This window comes from Delphinus delphis, chromosome 12 (genome assembly GCF_949987515.2).
Source record: "Delphinus delphis chromosome 12, mDelDel1.2, whole genome shotgun sequence".
NCBI lineage: Eukaryota > Metazoa > Chordata > Mammalia > Artiodactyla > Delphinidae > Delphinus > Delphinus delphis.
Window position 1 is genome coordinate 70,616,641 of NC_082694.2, and position 20,142 is coordinate 70,636,782.

Here is a 20,142-nt window from a genome sequence, read left to right on the forward strand (position 1 = left end):
TATTTTTTTGCCATCTCTCTCTTTTTTTTTTTTTTCTTTATGAGTGGGATTGTGTTCCTGTCTTACTGGTTGTTTGGCCTGAGGCTTCCAGCAGTGGAGTTTGTAGGCTGTTGGGTAGAGTTGGGTCTTAGTGCTGAAATGAGGACATCCATGAGACCTCAGTCTGGTGAATATTACCTGCGGTCTGAGGTTCTCTGTTAGTCCACTGGTTCCGACACGGAGCTCCCACTGCAGGAGCTTTGGCCTGACCCCCGGCTCGTGAACCAAGATCCCGCAAGCCACATGGGGTGGCAAAAAAAGGAAAGAACAATAACAAAGTGAAAAACAAAATTAGACTAGGAAACTAACAGATATGTTAGTTTTAAAAATAAAAATATAGATGAATCAACAACCTGAAGGCACAACGGTACCATAATAGCAAAGAAGAGAACGAGGGAAAAGAGAAAACAAAAAACGGGGAAAAGGCCTTGGCTGTGGAGGGCAAGGCCTGAGCAAGGGCGAGGTTTGGGTGGTAGGCGGGGCCTATGCTTAGAACCTGCAGGGCTGGAGAAGGCCCTAGGGGCTATGGGGGGTGGGGCTTAGGCTCAAGGAACAGAAGGGGCCCAGGTGTGCCCCCCAACCCTGGTCTCAGAGGGCAGGGGACCTCACCTGGGAGCCCAGCAGGCTTCCTGGGCTTGAGTGGGTGGGGCAAACACCCTCCTCCTCTCCAGCTCTTCCTGTCCTGGAGGGCCCCTCCCACCTGCTTCTCCTGTTCTCCCCTTGACCTTCTTCCTATGCCCCCAGGATCAATGCAGGGGGGGTGGGAGGACCTTGGAGAGCAGAGGACCGTCCTGGGAGCTCAGCAGGCTCCCCGGGCCTAGTGGGTGGGGCAAACGCCCTCTACTCCTCTCCCCCTCCTCCCAGAGGACCCCTCTCTCCTGCCTCTCCTGATCTCCCCAGCCTCCCTCCTATGCCTTCAGGACTCACGGGGCCTGGAGGGAGCTTTGGAGAGCAGGGGACCAGCCTGGGAGCTTAGCAGGCTCCCTGGGCCCGAGTGGGCGGAGCAGTCACCCTCTGCTCCTCTCCTACTCCTCTCGGAGGGCCACTCCTGCCTGCCTCTTCTGATCTCCCCAGCCTCCCTCCTATGTCCCCAGGACCAATGTGGCCGGGGTGGGGGTGGGGCCTTGGAGGGCAGGGGACTGGACTGGGAGCTCAGCAGGCCCCCCCAGGCCCAGTGGGCCGGGTGATTGCCCTCTGCTCCTCCCGGAGGGCCCTTCCCGCCTGCCTCTTCTGATCTCCCTGGCCTCAGGGGCGCTGATCCTGTTTGACCACTACTTCTCCTCCCTACTCTGTTCCCCAAAGTCCTACCGGTTCACTTGGGGGATCCTCCAGTCTCCTTGGGTGTCAGGGTTTTCCACCAGCAGCCGGCAGGCGCCCTAGTTGTGGGGAGACTCTAACTCGGTGTCTTCCTACACTGCCATCTTGACTCTGCCCTTCTAATAGGAGTTTTGTCTTAACTAGTAATCAGAAGCTCTATACCTATTATCTAAGCCACCCTATTACTGGATATTTTCCCAAACTTATCCTGCTCCACCTAAAAAAAGTAAATTAAAATCCATCTTTATAATGATCAGAGTATTCAAATGAACAGCTACAATTTAAATGATGACACTCAACTATTTTCAAACTTGACATCTCACCTGGGTTCCATTCTTTTAATTCCAACTACTTGGAAGCAGGTAAGATATCATTTACCTGTGCTTACCAATGCCACTTCAGATTCAGCGACTTCACAACTGAAATCAGTTCACCCTTACCTTCCTACTCATTCTCTCTACTCCCACCAGTCCGACACCAAATCCTGTTTCCTACTCTTGTGTTCCCTAGTTTGGATATGTTATCACTATCTACCCAGTAGTCGAGGTAAAAATCTCAGTTATTCTTTATTCACTAACCGTGTGTGCTTAATCTGTCACTACATCTTATCCATATTACCTGCACAGTGTTTTCCCTTTTGTCTGTTCCCCATCTTAACTACCACTGTCCACCCTCATAATCACTGATATGGACAATTGCCATAACCTCTTCATTGAAGTCCCAGCTTCCATTCCCTCCTCCTTCCAAACCTCTCCACATAAATGATTTTTAAATGGGGATGTACATTAAAAAGAATCCTCTTGCCCCTAGAGATTCAGATTCACTAAATTGAGGGTAGAGGTTGGATCTCTCATTATATAAAAAACTTCCCAGATGATTCCAATGCACACCTGGATTAAAACCAATATTTTACAAGCTTCTGGAGTTATCATTTCAAAAGCCTGCTATAGTCACATCGTCCTTTGGCTTAAAAAGTTCTAATGCTTCCCCCACTGCCTATAGTATAAAGTCCAAACTTTGCTTGTGATAGAACAGGTGTCATTCACATCCGGGCCCTCATCTCCCTTTCCGGATGCATTTTCAACTACTCCCCTCCCAAGGCCTTTGAGTCTAGCCAAACAAGTTACACCCAAATATGCCATGTACTTTTGGATTTTTGTGCCTTTTTCCATACCATTTCTTCTAAGTTGCCCTTAACTTTTTTCTATATCTGGAAAACTCTCTCCTCAATGTCACTTACACCTGACTATACCCCTTTTTCTTCCAGGCAGGAGTAACAGCTCTTCATCTGTGACTCCACAACACTATGTGTATACTTGTGTTGCTGCTCTCATTACTTTGGATTGTGATGATTTGTTCACATACGTATAGTTAGGTTATTAAGATAAAGATAGTCCTACTTATCTTGTATGAGTAGGCACCCAGGAGGCTTGCCTCTTTCCTTTTGATTAAGAATTAACAGATTCTCTTGGGAATTCCCTGGCGGTCCAGCGCTTTTCACTGTCAATGGCTCAGGTTCAATCCCTGGTCAGGGAGCTAAGATCCCACAAGCCTCACGGCACTGCCAAAAATACGAAAGAAAAAAAAATTAGCAAATTCTAAAAAAAATATTTTAAAAAAAGAACAAATTCTAAGTCTTCTTTTTATACCCACCTTTTCTAACTAGCAAATTACCTTCTGTCTAGATCATTCATCTGTTTCTATCTCCTCATCCAAAAAATTGGCCTGTCTTATTAACAAAAGGAACCTCTCAAATCTCTGTATCAAGTGATGGTTGGTGGTCACTTGGGTATCATGGGACTCATTAGTGTCTAAAAATACCTTGCTGAGATCTTCACCAATGGAAGATATAGAACATCTGGTAACATGTTCAAGGTATTGAGCAGGTTTTGAATGTTAAAGATCAACAAAACTGATGTGGTGAGTTGTGTCAATTCTACTGCTTCGTAAGTTTCTGTAACTGGTACCATTAATGTCTGCTTCACACCTAGAAGCATTCTTTTTTTTTCTTAAGCCAGAAGTCATTTTTGGTGTATTACATCTCCTAAGACCACATCTAAGCTGTTGGCTTTCACAGTGAATTGTGGGCCTAGTGGTAGATTCTGCAGGAAAGACCCGCTTTAAGTTTTCAGATGCCTCTTTCATCTTGGACTATAAACTCATACCTGTTTCCCTAACAAAACATTAGGAGTTCAGAAATGGTATGAAATTTGGGTGCAGTTATGATTAGTTTACAACTTACAATGTAATCATTACTGTCTGGTTTTGAGTATTAGAGAAGAGGCTTTGATATGTGTGCTGTAAGATGATAATTGATCATGATGTCTACCAAGAGATAGAGGTAATTATTAAAGACTTCTGTGGCATCAGACCAAACAAAATGCTACAAATCATGGGATTTTATCACATGGATCCACGCTTAGGGAATTAAAAAACTTTTTTTTCCCGATTGTCATTTTTCCTCGGAGAAAGTCAGAAAGGAAATTGAATGCAGTAGTATCTTCAATATTGAAATATACTGGGTAACTACATAAGTTCTGAAATCAACATGAATATGTCCTTATCTTGTTTTGGAAATGGGTTGCTAATAATAGTATATTAAAGAAGCAAAGGCCATTGTGTTTGCAGGACCAGAATGTTTCTGGTGCCTTCTGTATGAAAAGTTATGATGCTGCATTTGTTTCTTTCATAGGCATTGTCTCCTTGTTCCCTTTGGACAATGGATTTAAAGGAATCAGAGGCAAAAATATAAATTTGGGGCTAAAATGAAGCTAGTTTCTGTGTTCACTTCTGTTATTAATCAACCTAAAACAGTTGATTAATTGATTATATCTCAGCACAGCACTACCTTTAGGCTTGAAAGTTTTGAGGCAAAATTGGATAGCTGCCTGGAAAGTAGGTAATGAGATAAATAACATGGAATTTAATTCTAGCCTAGAAAGGCATATTTCAATTCTGAATGTCTTACTTTGTCACACAAAGGGAGGAATGTGTCTGCTTTAAGCACAGCATACTGCTGTGGCTTAAAAATCAAGAGACCTAAATCGATTCCCTGCAAATTACTTCCCATCTTTGATCCTCTCCATTAAATGAGAAATCATTAAAAATATTTCCCTACCCAGAAGTGAAGTTGGTTTTTTTTAAAAAGGAGGGTAGAGATAGATAGATGTAGAGGTCGATCCATCCGTCCGTCCCTCTTAAACTTTTCTCTAAGTACATTGGATCTACCTGAAAATTTTCCCTTGAGCCTGTGTTTGAATGGACTATGAAACCTGCAAAAACAATAAAGGTTCTGGCCCCTTAATGTTCACCAGGACTTGCTGAGTATAACCTCTAAAAAACAATTTCATAGTTAACTCAGCTCTTAGAGATAAGGAGGAACCAGGCGGTAGTTCCCAAACACTTAAATATGAGAGAAGGACTTTTCTGTTTCACTTTTCTGCTCTTGATGGACAGATTTCTCTGAAAAGTACTTCTTTCAGTTTAGGAGAGGAAGTGAGAGATTTCCCAGGAGGAGTATTTAGCAATAGTCATGTGGTTCCAAGTGCAAAACAGAAGCCCTTTGTAACTGAACCTGGTGGGGAAGGAGAGGGGCTGAAGAAGGGCTGAAAGGCAGAATCACAGATTCTTTTTGATAATTTTGGAGTTGTTCATTCAAGACTCTCACAAGAGGACGAAAGAGACCTTGAGTCCAGAAAACCAGCCGCTAAAGACAAGTTATCAAAAATGCTTACTTCAAATTTACATTTGGATTAGTTTATGAAAGAAAACCTTCTAATCAGAGTACAGGTGTGAACTCATTGTTAAGATTCTAGTAGAGGATTAATAAAAGAACTTAGTATTTAACAATTTAATTGTTTCGGTAAAAAGTATACAAACTAAATCTTAGGGAAGACAGTGAGCTCTCACCAAATCTCAGGAAAAACATGCGTGTTGCTGTTGTGACCTTTGTGACACACCACAGATGCCACACACCTAGCGATCCTGTACACAACTGAAATGCACAATGCAGATTCTTGTGTGCTAAAACTGTAAAACAAGAGCCACTGGAGCTATATCCCTGTAGCCGTGCGGGTACAGTTCGTTGCTCCTGTCCGGGTAGCACATGGCTCTGGGGTCCTTTGGCTTTGTGCGAGAGGACCTTCTTGTTGAGTTTACTTAGGCTGAAAGTATCAATTTCTACCCCCACTCCCTATGGGTCCCACTGTGCTTATCAGGAATGATAGTTGGTCCTTTGCCCTCATCACTTTTTCATTTGTTTCCCCTAGTCTCACTGGTAATTATTCATATAATGTCAACGTCTTTTCTTTTCAGTCCTCCTCGCCCTCTGACGAATGTGAATGACACCATGGTGAGCCACATGTCCTCTGGGGCGCCCACTCCCACCAAGAGGTACGTGATGCTTGCGCGGCAGTTACCACTCACCGTTGGGTACTGGCCTCTGGCCTGGGAAGCAGAGCATTCCACAGGGCAGAAAGGACTGGCTTTCCTCCCCTCCTTTGACTGTCTTTTTATATTATTTTCGACTCTTTATCTTCCTTTTTTTCCCTACTAACTTATAAATATAGCAACTGAAGGAGGCTGCTTTGGAGTGGTGCCTGAGGTGGAAGCTCTCCATTTGTGACAAGCAGTGAACATAGTGTCAAAGCAGATTAGGCATGTTTGAGCTCTTTTTTTTAACATCAAACAATATTTTGATGAGCACGAATTTCAACAGTTTTGCGTTAGAGTTCTTGAAGCGTCAAAGATCATTTCTGCTTCCTGATTGGACTCTGTAAATTGAGCTAATTCCTTACATTCTAAATCATTCCACATAGAATTCATAAGCATTTAAGCTGAAAAGCCTGAGTCCCTCTCAGTTACACAGGGAGTTTCCTTAGGGTCCTTCAAGGAGCTAGAACCGTCTCCTCCTTTCTTCTCTTCATTTAGTTTACTCTTCTCCAGAATTCTCTTAGGCAGGACTTAAAAGATCTGTATGAGATGGTTTACTTTCTGTCTGATTTAAGCTGTTCTGTCACCAGAGCAATACAGAAAGTCCCTCAAGGCACAGCCAGTAAAGAATTCTTTCTAACAGTCATCACTCAAAAAAAACAAAAAAACAAAACGAAAAAGAATGAAAGCATTCCAACCCACTCCCCAAGTCCTTCCTGAAGAAAAGCACTTTGTACTGCAAACCTGAAGAAAACCATACATACCCATTGCTTTGGATCAAGTTAGCTATAGAAATGTTATTTACTTAATAATACTTTGACTTAATATATATAATTATAATACTTAAGATCAACTATGTTTGTTCCATTGGGTAAAACTCCTAGGGCAATATTTCCCGAACTTGAGTGATGAGAAGAATCACCCGGGTCACTTGCTAAACATACACATGTCTGAGATCACATCAGACCCAGTGGATCCTGAGATCCTGGGAAGCTACACGTTTAACAAGTATTCCAGGTGATTCTTATCATCAAGCAGATTTGGGCAATAGCCTTAGAAGTGAAGGAGTAAACTACAAGAATCCTCCACCCTGGAATAGAGGATTTAGGGACTTAACAAATGAGAGTGACTTGATAATACAGTGTTATCCACGTGGAGACTCGAGACCCTGACCAGGTGAGAGTACTTGTCTGCAGCCTTGTTGGGAGTACTTGTTGGGACACTACTAGCAGGACAGTAGCTGTGCCTCTTCTTTTGGGCAGAATTGAGTGGTATGAGCACCGTCTGTACTGAGCACAGACTTCTGAGCCAGACTGCATTTGAATCCTGGCTATCACCTGACCTTGAACAAGATTCTTATCTTTGTTGGTTTATCTGTAGAATGAGGAGAATAATAGTATCTATGTTGTGGGGTTTATGTGAGAATGTAACATACTGTTGTCATTATTTAGGAAGTAAACGGTAATGAGAGAACAGGTGGGGAAGAGAGAATAATTTATGGCTAATGCCCTCTCAAGGAAGAACAGAGGCTTATGAAAGAGTACAAAGCAATTAAACCTCTCCCACCTGCCTAGATTTTACAACCACCCTTGCTGGCCTTAACTTTTTATGTTGAACACCCATAGCATTCAGACCCAGACCTAGAATCTAAATATCAACTCAGGAATGTTTCTGTTTCAAAACTAGGAAGACAAGGTAGATTATTGAAAGAAGTCAGCTTGTAGGTTTTATGTTAGTTTTAGCAATGCCATGTATTAGGGTTTCACTTCACCTGAGTTCTCTTCATTTACTCCTTTTGTCACTGAGTCACCCGAGTCCCTGAGGGCCCTAAGTGCATGGTGATCAAGGGCACCATGCATTCAGTGACCACAGCTGGATGTAGCTCCTAGAGGCTGTTGGAGGGAGTGCATATTTCTGGATGATGTTTTACTGCTTGAGGAGACTGAAAGAAGGGACTTGGGAGCAGTAGTCATCACAGCTCCTCTCTGGGAGGACTGCTAACCTTTAGGCTTGATGTTGCTGTATGAAGCCCCAGCTCAGTAGCCAGTGGCCAGCTGTAATGGTCAGTCACAAAATATCTACCATTTCTGAAAGTTGTTTCAGATAATATAGTATAGCCTGGGTTAAGATTTAATTTTAAAGTCAGCATTTCAGCTAGCATCTCTTTCTAGGTAGGCTCAGTCAATGCTAGAGGTGGTTGTCACAGACTCTCCACGGGCTGACCAGCGGACCAAGCGTAGCCAAAGCCCTTAGGAGACCGGAACAGAGGTGGAGCTCTGTAACTTAGCAAGAAGAGGAGTTGCTGGAGGAGAGGCTACATGGTGACGTGATGCCCCTGTCCTAACAATACTGTCCTTAGAATTTTTGGAGATTTCATTTACTTTCAGGATGAGATTATGATAGAACATATGGACGTGAATTGCATAATTCATAGACTTGGCTCTTCATAGCCCCAGTTTCTAAATGGTATAAATTTCAGGTAGTATCCTATTTACTTCCTCGAGGACTCATCAGTTTTTATTTTCTCCTCTGAATGTCGTCAGACCTTTGTCTCCAGAGTCTGATGAAAGCCAGGAACCCAGCACGTCATCCCAGTCATAGATCCTTCCTCTGCTGGGGCAGAGAATTCTCAAGGGGCACAAAGCTACTCTCCAGAAATAAGAGGTTTTCTTTAGAACTCAGCATAAGACATAAATCACTGAATCAGACAAGAACATGCACAGTAATAAAAATGCAGGAAAAAGTAAAGAGCTCCAGGTTCTAACTTTTCGATAAGCTGTGCATTTAAAACTAGTGATAACCCAGGACTTCCCTGGTGGCACAGTGGATAAGACTCCATGCTCCCAATGCAGGGGGCCCAGGTTCAATCCCTGGTCAGAGAACTAGATCCCACATGCATGCCACAACTAAGAGTTCACATGCTATAACTAAGGAGCCCATGTGCCACAACTAAGGAACCAGTGAGCTGCAACAAAGGAGCCCACCTGCCACAACTAAGAGCTGGCAAGCCGCAGCTAAGGAGCCCTGGAACCGCAACTAAGGGAGCCCACCTGCCGCAACTAAGGAGCCCATGTGCTGCAGCTAAGGAGCCAGCAAGCTGCAACTAAGGAACCCTGGAGCCGCAACTAAGGAAGCCCACCTGCTGCAACTAAGGAGCCCACGTGCCACAGCTAAGGAGCCAGCAAGCTGCAACTAAGGAGCCCACCTGCCGCAACTAAGACCTGGTGCAATCAAATAAATAAATAAATAAATATTTTTTTTAAAAATAGTGATAACCCCATTGGTGAAAAACAATACTTGATTAGTCCAAATAAAAGATAATCTCAAATGTAATGGTTACTTTGTACAGAAGAAAACCTTATAAATGGCAAAGATGCTGGCAATCATGTGAGAAACTGTAAATTATGTTCCTGAAAGGTTCCACTCTAGGGATTTGCCCCCTGTAATATTTTTATTGACATTTCTACAGTAGAAAAGAAATTTCATCTTTGTCTTAGACTGAGTAGTTTCTGGAAATTTGCTTTCTGTTAAAGAATCAGAACAGTACACATAAAAACAAACAAACTTTCAACACTTTAAAACAGAGACTTAAAATGCCCCTCCACTATCCGACTTCCTCCAAGGCTTGCTTCTGTCCCTCTTCTTCCCCAGGGTTCAGAGTGTGATTATGTTATTATTCTCTGTACTATTGTACTATTTAAGTCGTACCTTATATTCAGACCAATATGAAAAATGATGCTAATGTTTTTAATGTCTTCTAAAGCTTTGGCTTTAATTATTTATACAGATATAAATGTTTACAATTCTGTGGGTATTTCATATAAGGTTGGCAGCAACAAAAACCTCCAGTATGAAACTTTTGGCTTGGTACATTTGATTGGTATAGTAGTTTTAACTCTTTTAACTTCAGGTATTAAAATCTAACTTTTAAAAGTACAAACCCAGTTAAGCACAATGAAAAAGTTCCAAAGATCTGGTGTACAACCTTGTGCTTATACTTAAAAATACTCTAACATACACTTAAAAATTTGTTAAGAGAGTAGATTGTGTGTGTTCTTACCACAATAAAAAAAAAAAAAAAGAAAAGAAAAGGCACAAACCCACAAGACAAAGGCAAAAGCAGAAGGGAAGGGCAGAAGTGTCCATAGATCACAAAGCAACTGAACTGCCACCAGGATGTCCACCTGTGGCTTCTCTATCTCTCGGCTTCTCTCAGTGTGCTGTCTTCATTCCCTTCTCCTACAGAACAGCCACCTCTCAAGATGCCAATGGCTTCACTCACATCTACAGCCTTGTCACTCAAGAAGTTGTGCTTTTCCTCCCTAGGATTAGAAAACTCCAAGAAAGAATTCTATTGGCCTGGATGGCATTACTGCCCATCCTTGTGTATGTGTGATAAGCCACACTCATTAGACCTGTATCATCAGAATAGAGGGAGGACCATCTCCCCAAAAGAAGGTTCTACCGTCAAGAACAGGAGAGATCCTGGGAAAGAAAAATAACAGAATTTGTTGGCAGAGCACTGCTTTGCTACCAAGCACACAGATGTGTGCACAAGTATGTACATGCGCACACACATACCCCTTCCCATGCACGTTTCCACTGCCAGAGCTTTCCTCCTCGGACAATGCAGCAGTACGACTGCAGATGTATACTGGCCTTTCCCAGGAGTCTTATCCACCTCCTGCAGACAGCACTGGGTCCCCGATATCTGGGTCATGTCCATTTGTCGGGATCAGGTCTAGGTGCATCTTTTGTGATTCATTAACCCGTTCTACCATGGACCAAATCATAAGTTTTAAGAACTCACACATCTCTACAACTCACAGCTCTACAAAAGTAGAAATCTGAAAATAGGATAATTGCATTTTAGAGAAGGGAGGAAAAGGAAGTAACAGAAAACATGGCATATTAAGCCACATTTGCCTGTTTCCTCCTAAAACACCATGAAAGTGACAGTCGAGACATTTTCTTTAGTAGAAACCAACTACAGAGAAAAATGGACAAGGAGACAATAGCAGCATTTTGGAAGCAGCAAAGCAGATGGATGAGTGGTAACTGATTTTCCAGACTGGAGAGAATTAAAACCTAAGCCAACAGAGAAACCCAGAGGAAAGCCCACCCGGGAATTAGAAGGCTCTGAGGGAGGGATACAGAACAACAGCTGATAGTCTGTTTAAGAAGCACTTACAGTCTCAGTCTCAGATTGCATACATAACTGGGCCTCTACCGCTACCCAACCTGCCAGAGTTGAGATTTATGTTTGTGGTTTCTGGAATAATACAACCCCCATAAAAACCCTAGTTGTCTTAATTATCTCACCTTGGTGGGCTGAGGCAACTGGCTTCCAGACAACGCATCTCTTTTCCTTGCAATATCATATTAAAGACTTATCACTACTGCATCCTGTTATTCCTCTCAAAGTGCCTGGGACTCCAGCCAGAAGGGGCACAAGGTCTAAGTCCCAGGATCCCAGAGATTACAATTTAACCAGTGGCTTTGCTCTGTAGCCGTATAGCAAAGATTGATGTTATTCCCTCCCTGGGATGGAGAGTTTTGCTACCATCGACACCTCAACTTGACTTAGCTAGTTCCAATCAGTGTTATACCCCACTCCTAGTATTAGTTTCTATTTTGGTCAGAACTCTTGGCTGTTAAGTAACAGAAGCTCAGTGTGAATTGGCTTAGGGAAAACGAGAAGATTTTTTGTTTTTGTAACCAGACTGTGGGCAAAGCAGGGGATATGCGGCTGGGCCTCCTGGATGACAGAGCAAGGGGAACTCTAACTCATGTAGGTGTTTCCCCCCAACCCACCCCCTGCCCATGCTCCTTGCTCCTCTCTACTACACATCTGCTCCTTCTTCCCTAAGGTAACTACCTTTTCACGCAGCAGGGAACAAAGCCAAGAGACCCATGTGTTCACATTTTGTAACCTCATTACCCTATGTGGATCCAATTTGAAAACTTTCAGTGAAAGTTCCTTTTGATCCGTCTTGGATCATGTTACCCACCCTGGGGTTTTCTGTTTAGTGGTCCTGCCTAGAATAACATGGTTGAATGGGTGGGGGTCAGTTCACAAAATAGCGGGGGGGTCTGCTGCCCCCAGAGAAGGTAGAGTTGCTGAGGAGACATGTAGGTATAAACTTCTTTTTCAGGTGGTTTCTGACAAAAAATTGCATGTGTAAGTATATTACATCACACTTCCATTTGCATAGATTTGTTTCAGGAGACCTTTTTTCCTCTACCACCTCATTTTTATTTTTCTCAAGGGTTAAATAATTCTTTCTATTCTGTTCAGTTTATGAAGGTGATTGTGTTGGGACATAACACCATCTTTGGGTGGTAACAGGTAAATATGAGAGCCACAGACCCTGAGTAAGCCACCAATTGTGAGGAATCTTAAGTAAAGGCAAGATTTTATTAGAGCTTTTTTACTTTAATACATACTTCACAAGAAGGAAAAGCAGTTTTTAAAGACCAGAAGATGCTACAATATAAGTACTGTTTCTGAGCTGTAGAAACATGACCAAGTTAAGAGGTGGGTTGTTAAAATGGCTTTTTGCCTGGGTGCCAAGGTAAAAGGTTTATCTTGTTATCTGCAGAAAACAGTGGAGTGACAGGAGCCACAGCACGCTGCTCTTTCAGACAAAACAGCAGAGGTGTGGGGAAACTGAGAAAAGAGGCAAAATGAAATCGGTCAAGGCAGAAACTATTCATATGTGGACTCAGGCCACTGATTGTCTTTCTTTCTGTGAAATGAGAAGAATAGAGTTTGGTTGAAAAGCAAGAACTAATGAGGTTTTCAGCGTGGCCATGAAACAACTACCTTGTGTGAATTCTTCGTGAGAACCTCTCCAAGGCAACTCAGGAATTATTTTTTTCCTCCAATCTTTTTTTTTTTTTTTTTGGAAAGACAGAAAAGCAGAGTAATTGAAAATTAACACATAATCTTATGGAACTGCAGGGTCTCAGTGTTGGCAGATTTCCAAAGTTTGTCTGATGGCCTGGGCAGCCTGCCAATTTTCAACTGCTTCTGGGCTGGGATTAAATTCCATTTCCATTCAAGCATTTAAGGTAAACCCTTCAGCAGTTCTAACTCAGGTCAGTACGGACTAAAAGCTTATTTCCAATTCCATACTTCAAAACCTTAATTTGAATAGTTTCCTCCTCTCTTTGGACTGAGGCTTGAGGTCCTAACTGTGAGCGAGAATCACGTCTATTATGGACTGTCAGCAAAGCAGAGGGGAAGAAAGGACAGGCTTGCAGAGGAAGATGGTGAGTTGAGTGTTGTCATGCTTGGATTGAGATGCCTGAGGGATCCTGGGAGTGAAGACAGGCTCTGTAGATTTCGGATGCTGGGGTGCTCCTTCTGGCTTGAGTTAGGTACCTTTGGTTAAAACACAGGAGGAAGATTTTGGGAGGAAGATAGCAGAGTTATGTTGAGTTAGAGGTGCCTGTGGGACACCAGGGAACCAGACCACAGCATGAGTTCTTGTCATCCAGATACTTCCTTCCAGCTACCTTGGTTTCATGCTAGCAAAGGGCAGACCAGTCCTGAGATCCAACAAATGACCAGTAGAACTTACACACACAAACACAGCCTCTCTCTCTCTCTCTCTCTATCTCTCTCCCCCCCTCCCCCTCCCCCCCTCCCCCTCCCCCTCCCCCTCCCCCTCTCCCTCTCCCTCTCCCTCTCCCCCTCCCTCCCTCCCTTCCTCCCTCTCTCTCTCTCTCTCTCTCTCAGCTGACTTGCAGTGCGCTGCTTTCTAATGATGGGATGCTCCATGAACTTGCGCACATGATGGAAATTCCTATAGCAATGCTCAGATTCCTGTGCCGATCTGGCTTAGACGTACATTTTTTTTTTTATTCCTTTTAACATCAAACTATTAAAATATTTCAACTTCTTTTAATAAGCAGACATTTAAAACAATCAGTGCTGTAGTAAAAGGTCTTACCTTTTCCTGGATCTTATTAGGAAACCTCCAGTGTACTCCCCACCAATCCAGTCTTGTCTTTGCAACCAAAGGGATTTTTCTGAAATGCAGGTCTGAGTATGTGTATATACTCAGATAGGTCTGAGTATCTCTCCTGGATAAAAATCTCCAGTGGCTCTTCCTTTCTGCAGTGCTGTCCAAGAGCATGGATATGTTTTGTGCTCACTGGTATGGTAGCCATTAGCCATATGTGGGTATTGAACACTTGAAATGTGACTGGGGCAACACAGTGAATTTTTAGTTTTAATTTGAATTAATTTGAATTTAAACAGCCACATGTGGCTAGTGGCAGTGCAGTTCTGCAGGATAAAGCCCACATTCTTCATTTCTGAGCTGACCGTACCTATTCCACTCTTTCTACTTGGCATCTACACTCAGAATTACTTAATCACTCACAGTTCCCCAAGCGGGTTTCTGCATATGCTGCTTCCGCCTTGGTGCTTCCCATCCTTTTTCCTGTTACTCCCCTCTCCTTGTCATCTAATTCTGCCTTCTTAACTTAGCTTCAACCCCTCCAGGAAGCCTTCCCTAAATCCTAAAACTAGATTAAGTGTTCATCTTCTGTGATCTGTAACATCTTGTACATATCCCACTGTTGTAATTACCTGTTTGTTTCATGCCTTTCTAGACTCTTAGCTCCCTGAGGGCAAGGACTCACCAGCCTTTATCCAGGAACCTATTCCTTTGCTCCAGATCTTGCTGCTTGCCTCTTATTAGCACTTCTTCTGCTAGGAAAGGGATTTTCTTCTTCAGTTACTTCAAGCACGTAGCATCTTATAATATTGCCTGCTTGTTTCATTGAGGGCTGAGAAATAAAGGACATGAGTTATCCTGGAGTATCAGGTTCTAATGCAGTAGCACCTGGCTCACTCCAGCTGTCCCCTCTTGGTTAGCTGTAACTTCCCTCTTTAACACTGAGAAGGCTGACTCCATCAGTCACCATCTGTTTACTTATTCGGTCAGTTCTAGTAGCGTGTGTGGCAGTTTCAGAATCGTTGATTTATTTTTTACGCAGATTATTGGGGTATTAGTCATATATTATACAGCTCATCCATTTAAAGTGTACTATTTAGTGGTTTTTAGTGTATCCACAGGGTTGTGCAGCCATTACCACAACCGATTTTAGAACATCTTCATCACCCCTCCGAATTGATTTGTTGCTAAAAAATCTCCACAGTGTGGAGGCTCAGCTGTAGAGGACAAGAGTGGAAGAAGAGAGACCAGTTACGAGGCTCTTGGAGTAGACCAAGCGGCACTGGGTGAGAAATTCCAGATGAGAAATTATGGCAGCAGTGGAGGTGGTGAGAGTGGCCCGTTTGGGGATCTGTTTTGTTTATTTACTTGTTTGTTTATTTATTTTTGACTGCGTTGGGTCTTCGTTGTTGCGGGCAGGCTTTCTCTAATTGCGGCGAGCAGGGGCTACTATTCATTGCAGTACGTGGGCTTCTCATTGCGGTGGCTTCTCTTGTTGCGGAGCACAGGCTCTAGGCACACGGGCTTCAGTGCTTGTGGCACGCAGGCTCTAGAGCACAGACTTAGTAGTTGTGGCGCACGGGCTTAGTTGCTCCGCAGCATGTGAGATCTTCCTGGACCAGGGCTTGAACCCGTGTCCCCTGCATTGGCAGGCGGATTCTCAACCACTGCGCCACCAGGGAAGTCCCTGGGGAGCTATTTTGAAAGTAGGGCCAGCAGGACTTGTTAAGAGATTAGATGTGGAGCATGAGGAAAAGAGAGAAATTAAGACGACGACTCAGCTTTTGGCTTGATGACTGGGTAAATGGGGATGCTTTTTATTTAAACTGGCCAGTCTGGGGGAGTGGCAGATGAGGAGAATCAAGAGTTCTATTTTGAACATGTTGGGTTTGAGATGCCTGTTAGGCATTCAAGGGGAGATGTTGAACAGGCATCAAATACATGATTCTAGAGCTCCAGGGAGAGGTCAGGGCTGGAATATAAAGTTGTGAGGATTACAGCAATACCTTTTATGGAAGATTGTTCTGAGAACAAACAAAAGAAGACCTATAAAATTACCTGATGGGTCACAGGTACTTTGTTGGTAATGATGACTATGTTATCTTATTTAATCCTCCCAGCACTCTCTAAAGTAAATTTCATGAGGCAGATTTTATATTATTATTATTTTACAGATGAGAGGACTAAGACATAGAGAGGTTAATGTTCAAACGCACACAGCTAATAAGTATCAGAGTTTGGATTAAACCCAAGACTGCCTGACTCCGAAGCCTGTGCTCTCAGTTGCTACGCTCTGCTGCCTCCTACTTAGTAAATAATTCTGCTACCAGGGCTGCACACTGCCTCTCGCATGCTTGTACTGCCTCTGAACTTGTCCCACCGCCGCTTACCCTTCATTCCGACCTCCCCCACCTCAGATCCCTTCCCCTTGCTGCCTGTCCCCACAGGTGTGCTCTTAACCTTGGCCAAATGCGCCCTCTCTTGCTACCACTGGAGATTATCACCTAGGCTCCAAAGCCCCCATCATCTTGGAGAGCAGTTCTCACGCTGCAGTGTGCACCTGGAGCACTGGCAGCTCATTTCAAATGCAGATTCCCAGGCCTCGTTCCCAGATAATTTGATTCAGTAAAAGCTTGAGAGTTCTGAAGGAAGAAATCTGGGGAAACGCACTTTTAGAAATGCTGCCTTTGGGACTTCCCTGGTGGCGCAGTGGTTGAGAATCCGCCTGCCAATTCAGGGGGCACGGGTTCGAGCCCTGGTCCGGGAAGATCCCACATACCATGGAGCAACTAAGCCCGTGCACCACGACTACTGAGCCTGCGCTCTAGAGCCCGTGAGCCACAACTCCTGAGCCCGCAAGCCACAACTACTGAAGCCCGCGCACCTAGAGCCCGTGCTCTGCAACAAGAGAAGCCACCGCAGTGAGAAGCCCGCACACAGCAACGAAGACCCAACACAGCCAACAATAAAATAATAATAAATAAATTTATTTTAAAAAAAAAAAGAAATGCTGCCTTTGACCCTACCAGTCCCATCAGGACCCTCTGGCCGCAACTGTGCTCATTTTTACCATTGGTTTAGAGTTGGGGGATGCCTTGTGAGGGAAAGAACGCTCTTTAGGGTACCCAGGGAGAAACGTGTTCATTTCATTGTCACTCCTCTCTCTAAGTCTGGTTCATTCTACTCATCCTTGCTTTTGCTGATCTCCCTAATTGGGTAAAATCCTACTATTATGTCTTCTCATAGGAAAACAGTGTCCTTCTCATTGTAACCCTCATTACATTTGCAATTTTACTTATTTTTGTGATCATCTCTTTTCTGCTTGACTGTTAGCATCAAGAAAGCAGCAGCCATGTCTGGGTTTTGCTTGCTGTGGTGTCCTCATCTCCTGGCACAGTACTGATGCCTAGTAGGTACTCCAAACATTGACTCAAATGTCCAATTTCCATCAGAAGTGCTATTCAAACTGTTGTATACTCAGACATGAAAATCACCTACTTTTATGGATTGAATTAATGTTTAACAGCTTAGAAATAGAACAATTATTATTTTTATTATTTTATGGGGTTCCAAACTATTCCAAACTATTGACTCTGCTTTAGAAAAACAGATTTCTAAAGCAAAATCTGTTTGTAAGTTGGGGGTTGTATATGTGTTGCATGTACACATTGCAACACATTTTATGCATATATGCATAATCAAAAAAGGAAAGAGTTTAAATTCAAAAAGTAAATCTGGGAAAACAGGTACAGTTTTGAATGTGAGTAGAATGATATAACATCCATGCCCCAAACAAAATTGTCAGAAAATTCATGGACATGTAAATTCCTTATTTACCATAGGCAGCTATTGTTAATGCTTCTCATTTTGGCTTCCATCCCTAATTATCTGGCAAACAACAGTAGTTCTGAATAGCAGTCTTCATATAACACTAAAATGGAGTTTAATGGACTGTTGCCTCCGTAGTAAATGTTTCCAGTTTCTCTTCTCCCATTTCCTTTGGAACACACCCTGGTCAGATTTTCACTGCCCATTACTCTACCAAAACCACTCCTGTCAAGGAGACCAGTGACTTCCACATGCTAAATCCAGTGGTGAATTCTCAGGACTTATCTGGCTTGACCTATCAGTGGCATTTGATGTAGATGATCACTCCCTTCTATGTGAAACACTTTCTGCACTTGCCTCCAGATACTGTGTTCTGGTTTTCCTCCTATTCCTTCTTGGCCTCCTTTGCTGGTTTTTCCATACCTCTTTGACCTGTAAATGTTAGCATACCAGAACGGCCACTTCTCTTTTCTGTCTGTGTTCACTCACTGTAGGTGATCTCATCCATACTCGTGGCTTTCAGTAACATCTGCATACAGGTAACTCCCAAACTTATTTTTCTGGCCCAGACTTTTCCCTGAGCTTTTCCCTTTTTCCCTCGCATATCTTCCTCCTAATCAGTATCTTCTTTGGATATTTAATACATATTTCATAATTAGCATGTTTTAAACTGAGTTCTGTATCTTCTGCCACCAAATGTACTTCTTCCATAATCTTCCCCATCTCAGTGAATGGCAATCCCATTCTCCTAGTTGCTTGGTCAGAACCCTTGATTCTTCCCCCATCTAAACTGTCAGATTATTAGATCAGATCTATCCAAAATCACTGTCAAAACCTATCCAAGATCTTTCTATTTATTATCACTTCTGCTGCTACTCCTATTTCCTAGCAACTCTTGTCTTTCATCTGGAATGTCCAGTAGGCTTCAAATTGCCTGCTTCTTCCCTTGCCCTCTGGCACTTCATTGTTCCTAGAGCAGACGATCCTATTAAAATATATCATACCTCACTTCTGCTCAAAACCTTCCAGTAACTTCTAATACCACAGTAAAAGCTAAAGCCTCTGTAATGGTGTGCAGGGTGATAGAGCCTACTTCTCAATCTATCTGCCATAAAGATGCAGTTTTGTTTTGTTTCAATTTCTAGTTTGAAGTGGATTGATACTTTACAAAAGTATGATAAAAATAAGTTACTACAGCGAGAACTTCCACCCTGATCATGGTGAACTAACTGGTAACAGAGTAGCTCTCCCGCTATAAACTACTAGAAAAGTGGTCTGAATATAAGAAACAACTGTTTTCAGGAATTAGTAAGTAGCATGGGACTGATTCCTGAGGGAAGGGAAACAAATGAGAGAGCCCTATGATTGCCCAGGTTTTCTGCTAGAACACATTTGCCAAACTATAGTGCGGAATACAAGCAGAGCAAGGCAGTCTTGCTGAGAGTAAGAAGGTAGAGATTGGAGTTTAGGGAGGCCGGAATTTGCTGAGCAAAACACCAGAGAGGAGGAATTGTGCAGAGAAAGAGCTCAATAAATCTGAAGACAGATCTCTTGAGTCTTTGGCTGAAAACTAAGCTGTATTTGCGTAGAATGAGATCTCACAAGACCAGCAAAGAACAACTACCTGGGAAAGAACAACTCCTGGAGTTTTGAAAGTGCAACAACTACCTGAGCTCACATAGTTGTTTGAGTTCCAACCAACCAGAGTAGAGAGATATCATTGAACACTTGAGGCATTCAGTAAAGACCCCAGAAAGACCACATCTTAGGAGCAGGGTGAAATTGGCCCTAAATAAAGGTTACTCGAGTTCTGCGCTAATGAAGCTTAAACACAGGCCTCACAAGGATCAAGCTGTTCACAAGGAAATTAAATTACTGCCGGATTCTTTCAAGGAAGACAACAAAATCCAGACGTTCAGCAACATAATACTCAGGATTTGCACCATCCAGTGAAAAATTAGAAGACATAAGAAGAAGCAGGAAAGTATGACCGTAACCAGGAGAGAATTAGTCAATATAAACAGAGCCAGAAATAACAGACGTGATACAACTGGCAGACATGGACTTTAAAGCAGCCATGGTAAGTATCAAAAATATAAAAGAAAATATCAACATAATGTGGAGAAAATGTGAGAAATAAAAAAGAACCAAGTTTAAATGTTACTGGAACTTTCTGCACATATAGTCTACTTCCATCAAAACTTTTAAAATAAAAAGAGAACTTATAGAGTTGAAAAGGATTATACCTGAAATGAAAAATTCAATGGATAGACTTAACAGTAGATTAGAAATTGCAGAATAAAAGTTCACTGAACTTAAAGACATAGCAATACAAACTATCCAAAATGAAGCACAGAGAGAAAAATGGCTGAAAAACGAACAGAGCCTCAGTGACCTTTGGGACAATGTCAAACAGTCTAACAGAGGGGGAAGAGAAGAATTATTCAAGGAAATAATTTTTTCCAAATTTCCAAATAAATTTTTACATCTTTGATGAAAACTATAAACCCACAGATACAAGATGCTCAACAAACTATAAGTACGCAGGATAAACAGA

At 42.7% G+C, this 20,142-nt stretch overlaps 1 protein-coding gene across 8 annotated transcripts in view; it reads left to right on the plus strand.

Annotated features, from left to right (window-relative positions):
* DTNB (dystrobrevin beta) overlaps window positions 1-20,142 on the plus strand; it is a 243,996-nt gene that overhangs the window by 164,002 nt on the left and 59,852 nt on the right. For 6 of the 8 annotated variants that reach the window (XM_060026983.1, XM_060026981.1, XM_060026982.2 and 3 more), the window contains exon 10: window positions 5,671-5,748. In XM_060026983.1, coding sequence (XP_059882966.1) covers window positions 5,671-5,748 — 78 coding nt within the window. Of the gene's footprint in view, window positions 1-5,670; window positions 5,749-8,330; window positions 8,719-8,741; window positions 9,072-20,142 lie in introns of those variants that run through there. The other 2 variants (XM_060026988.1, XM_060026987.1) reach the window with 2 other exon arrangements.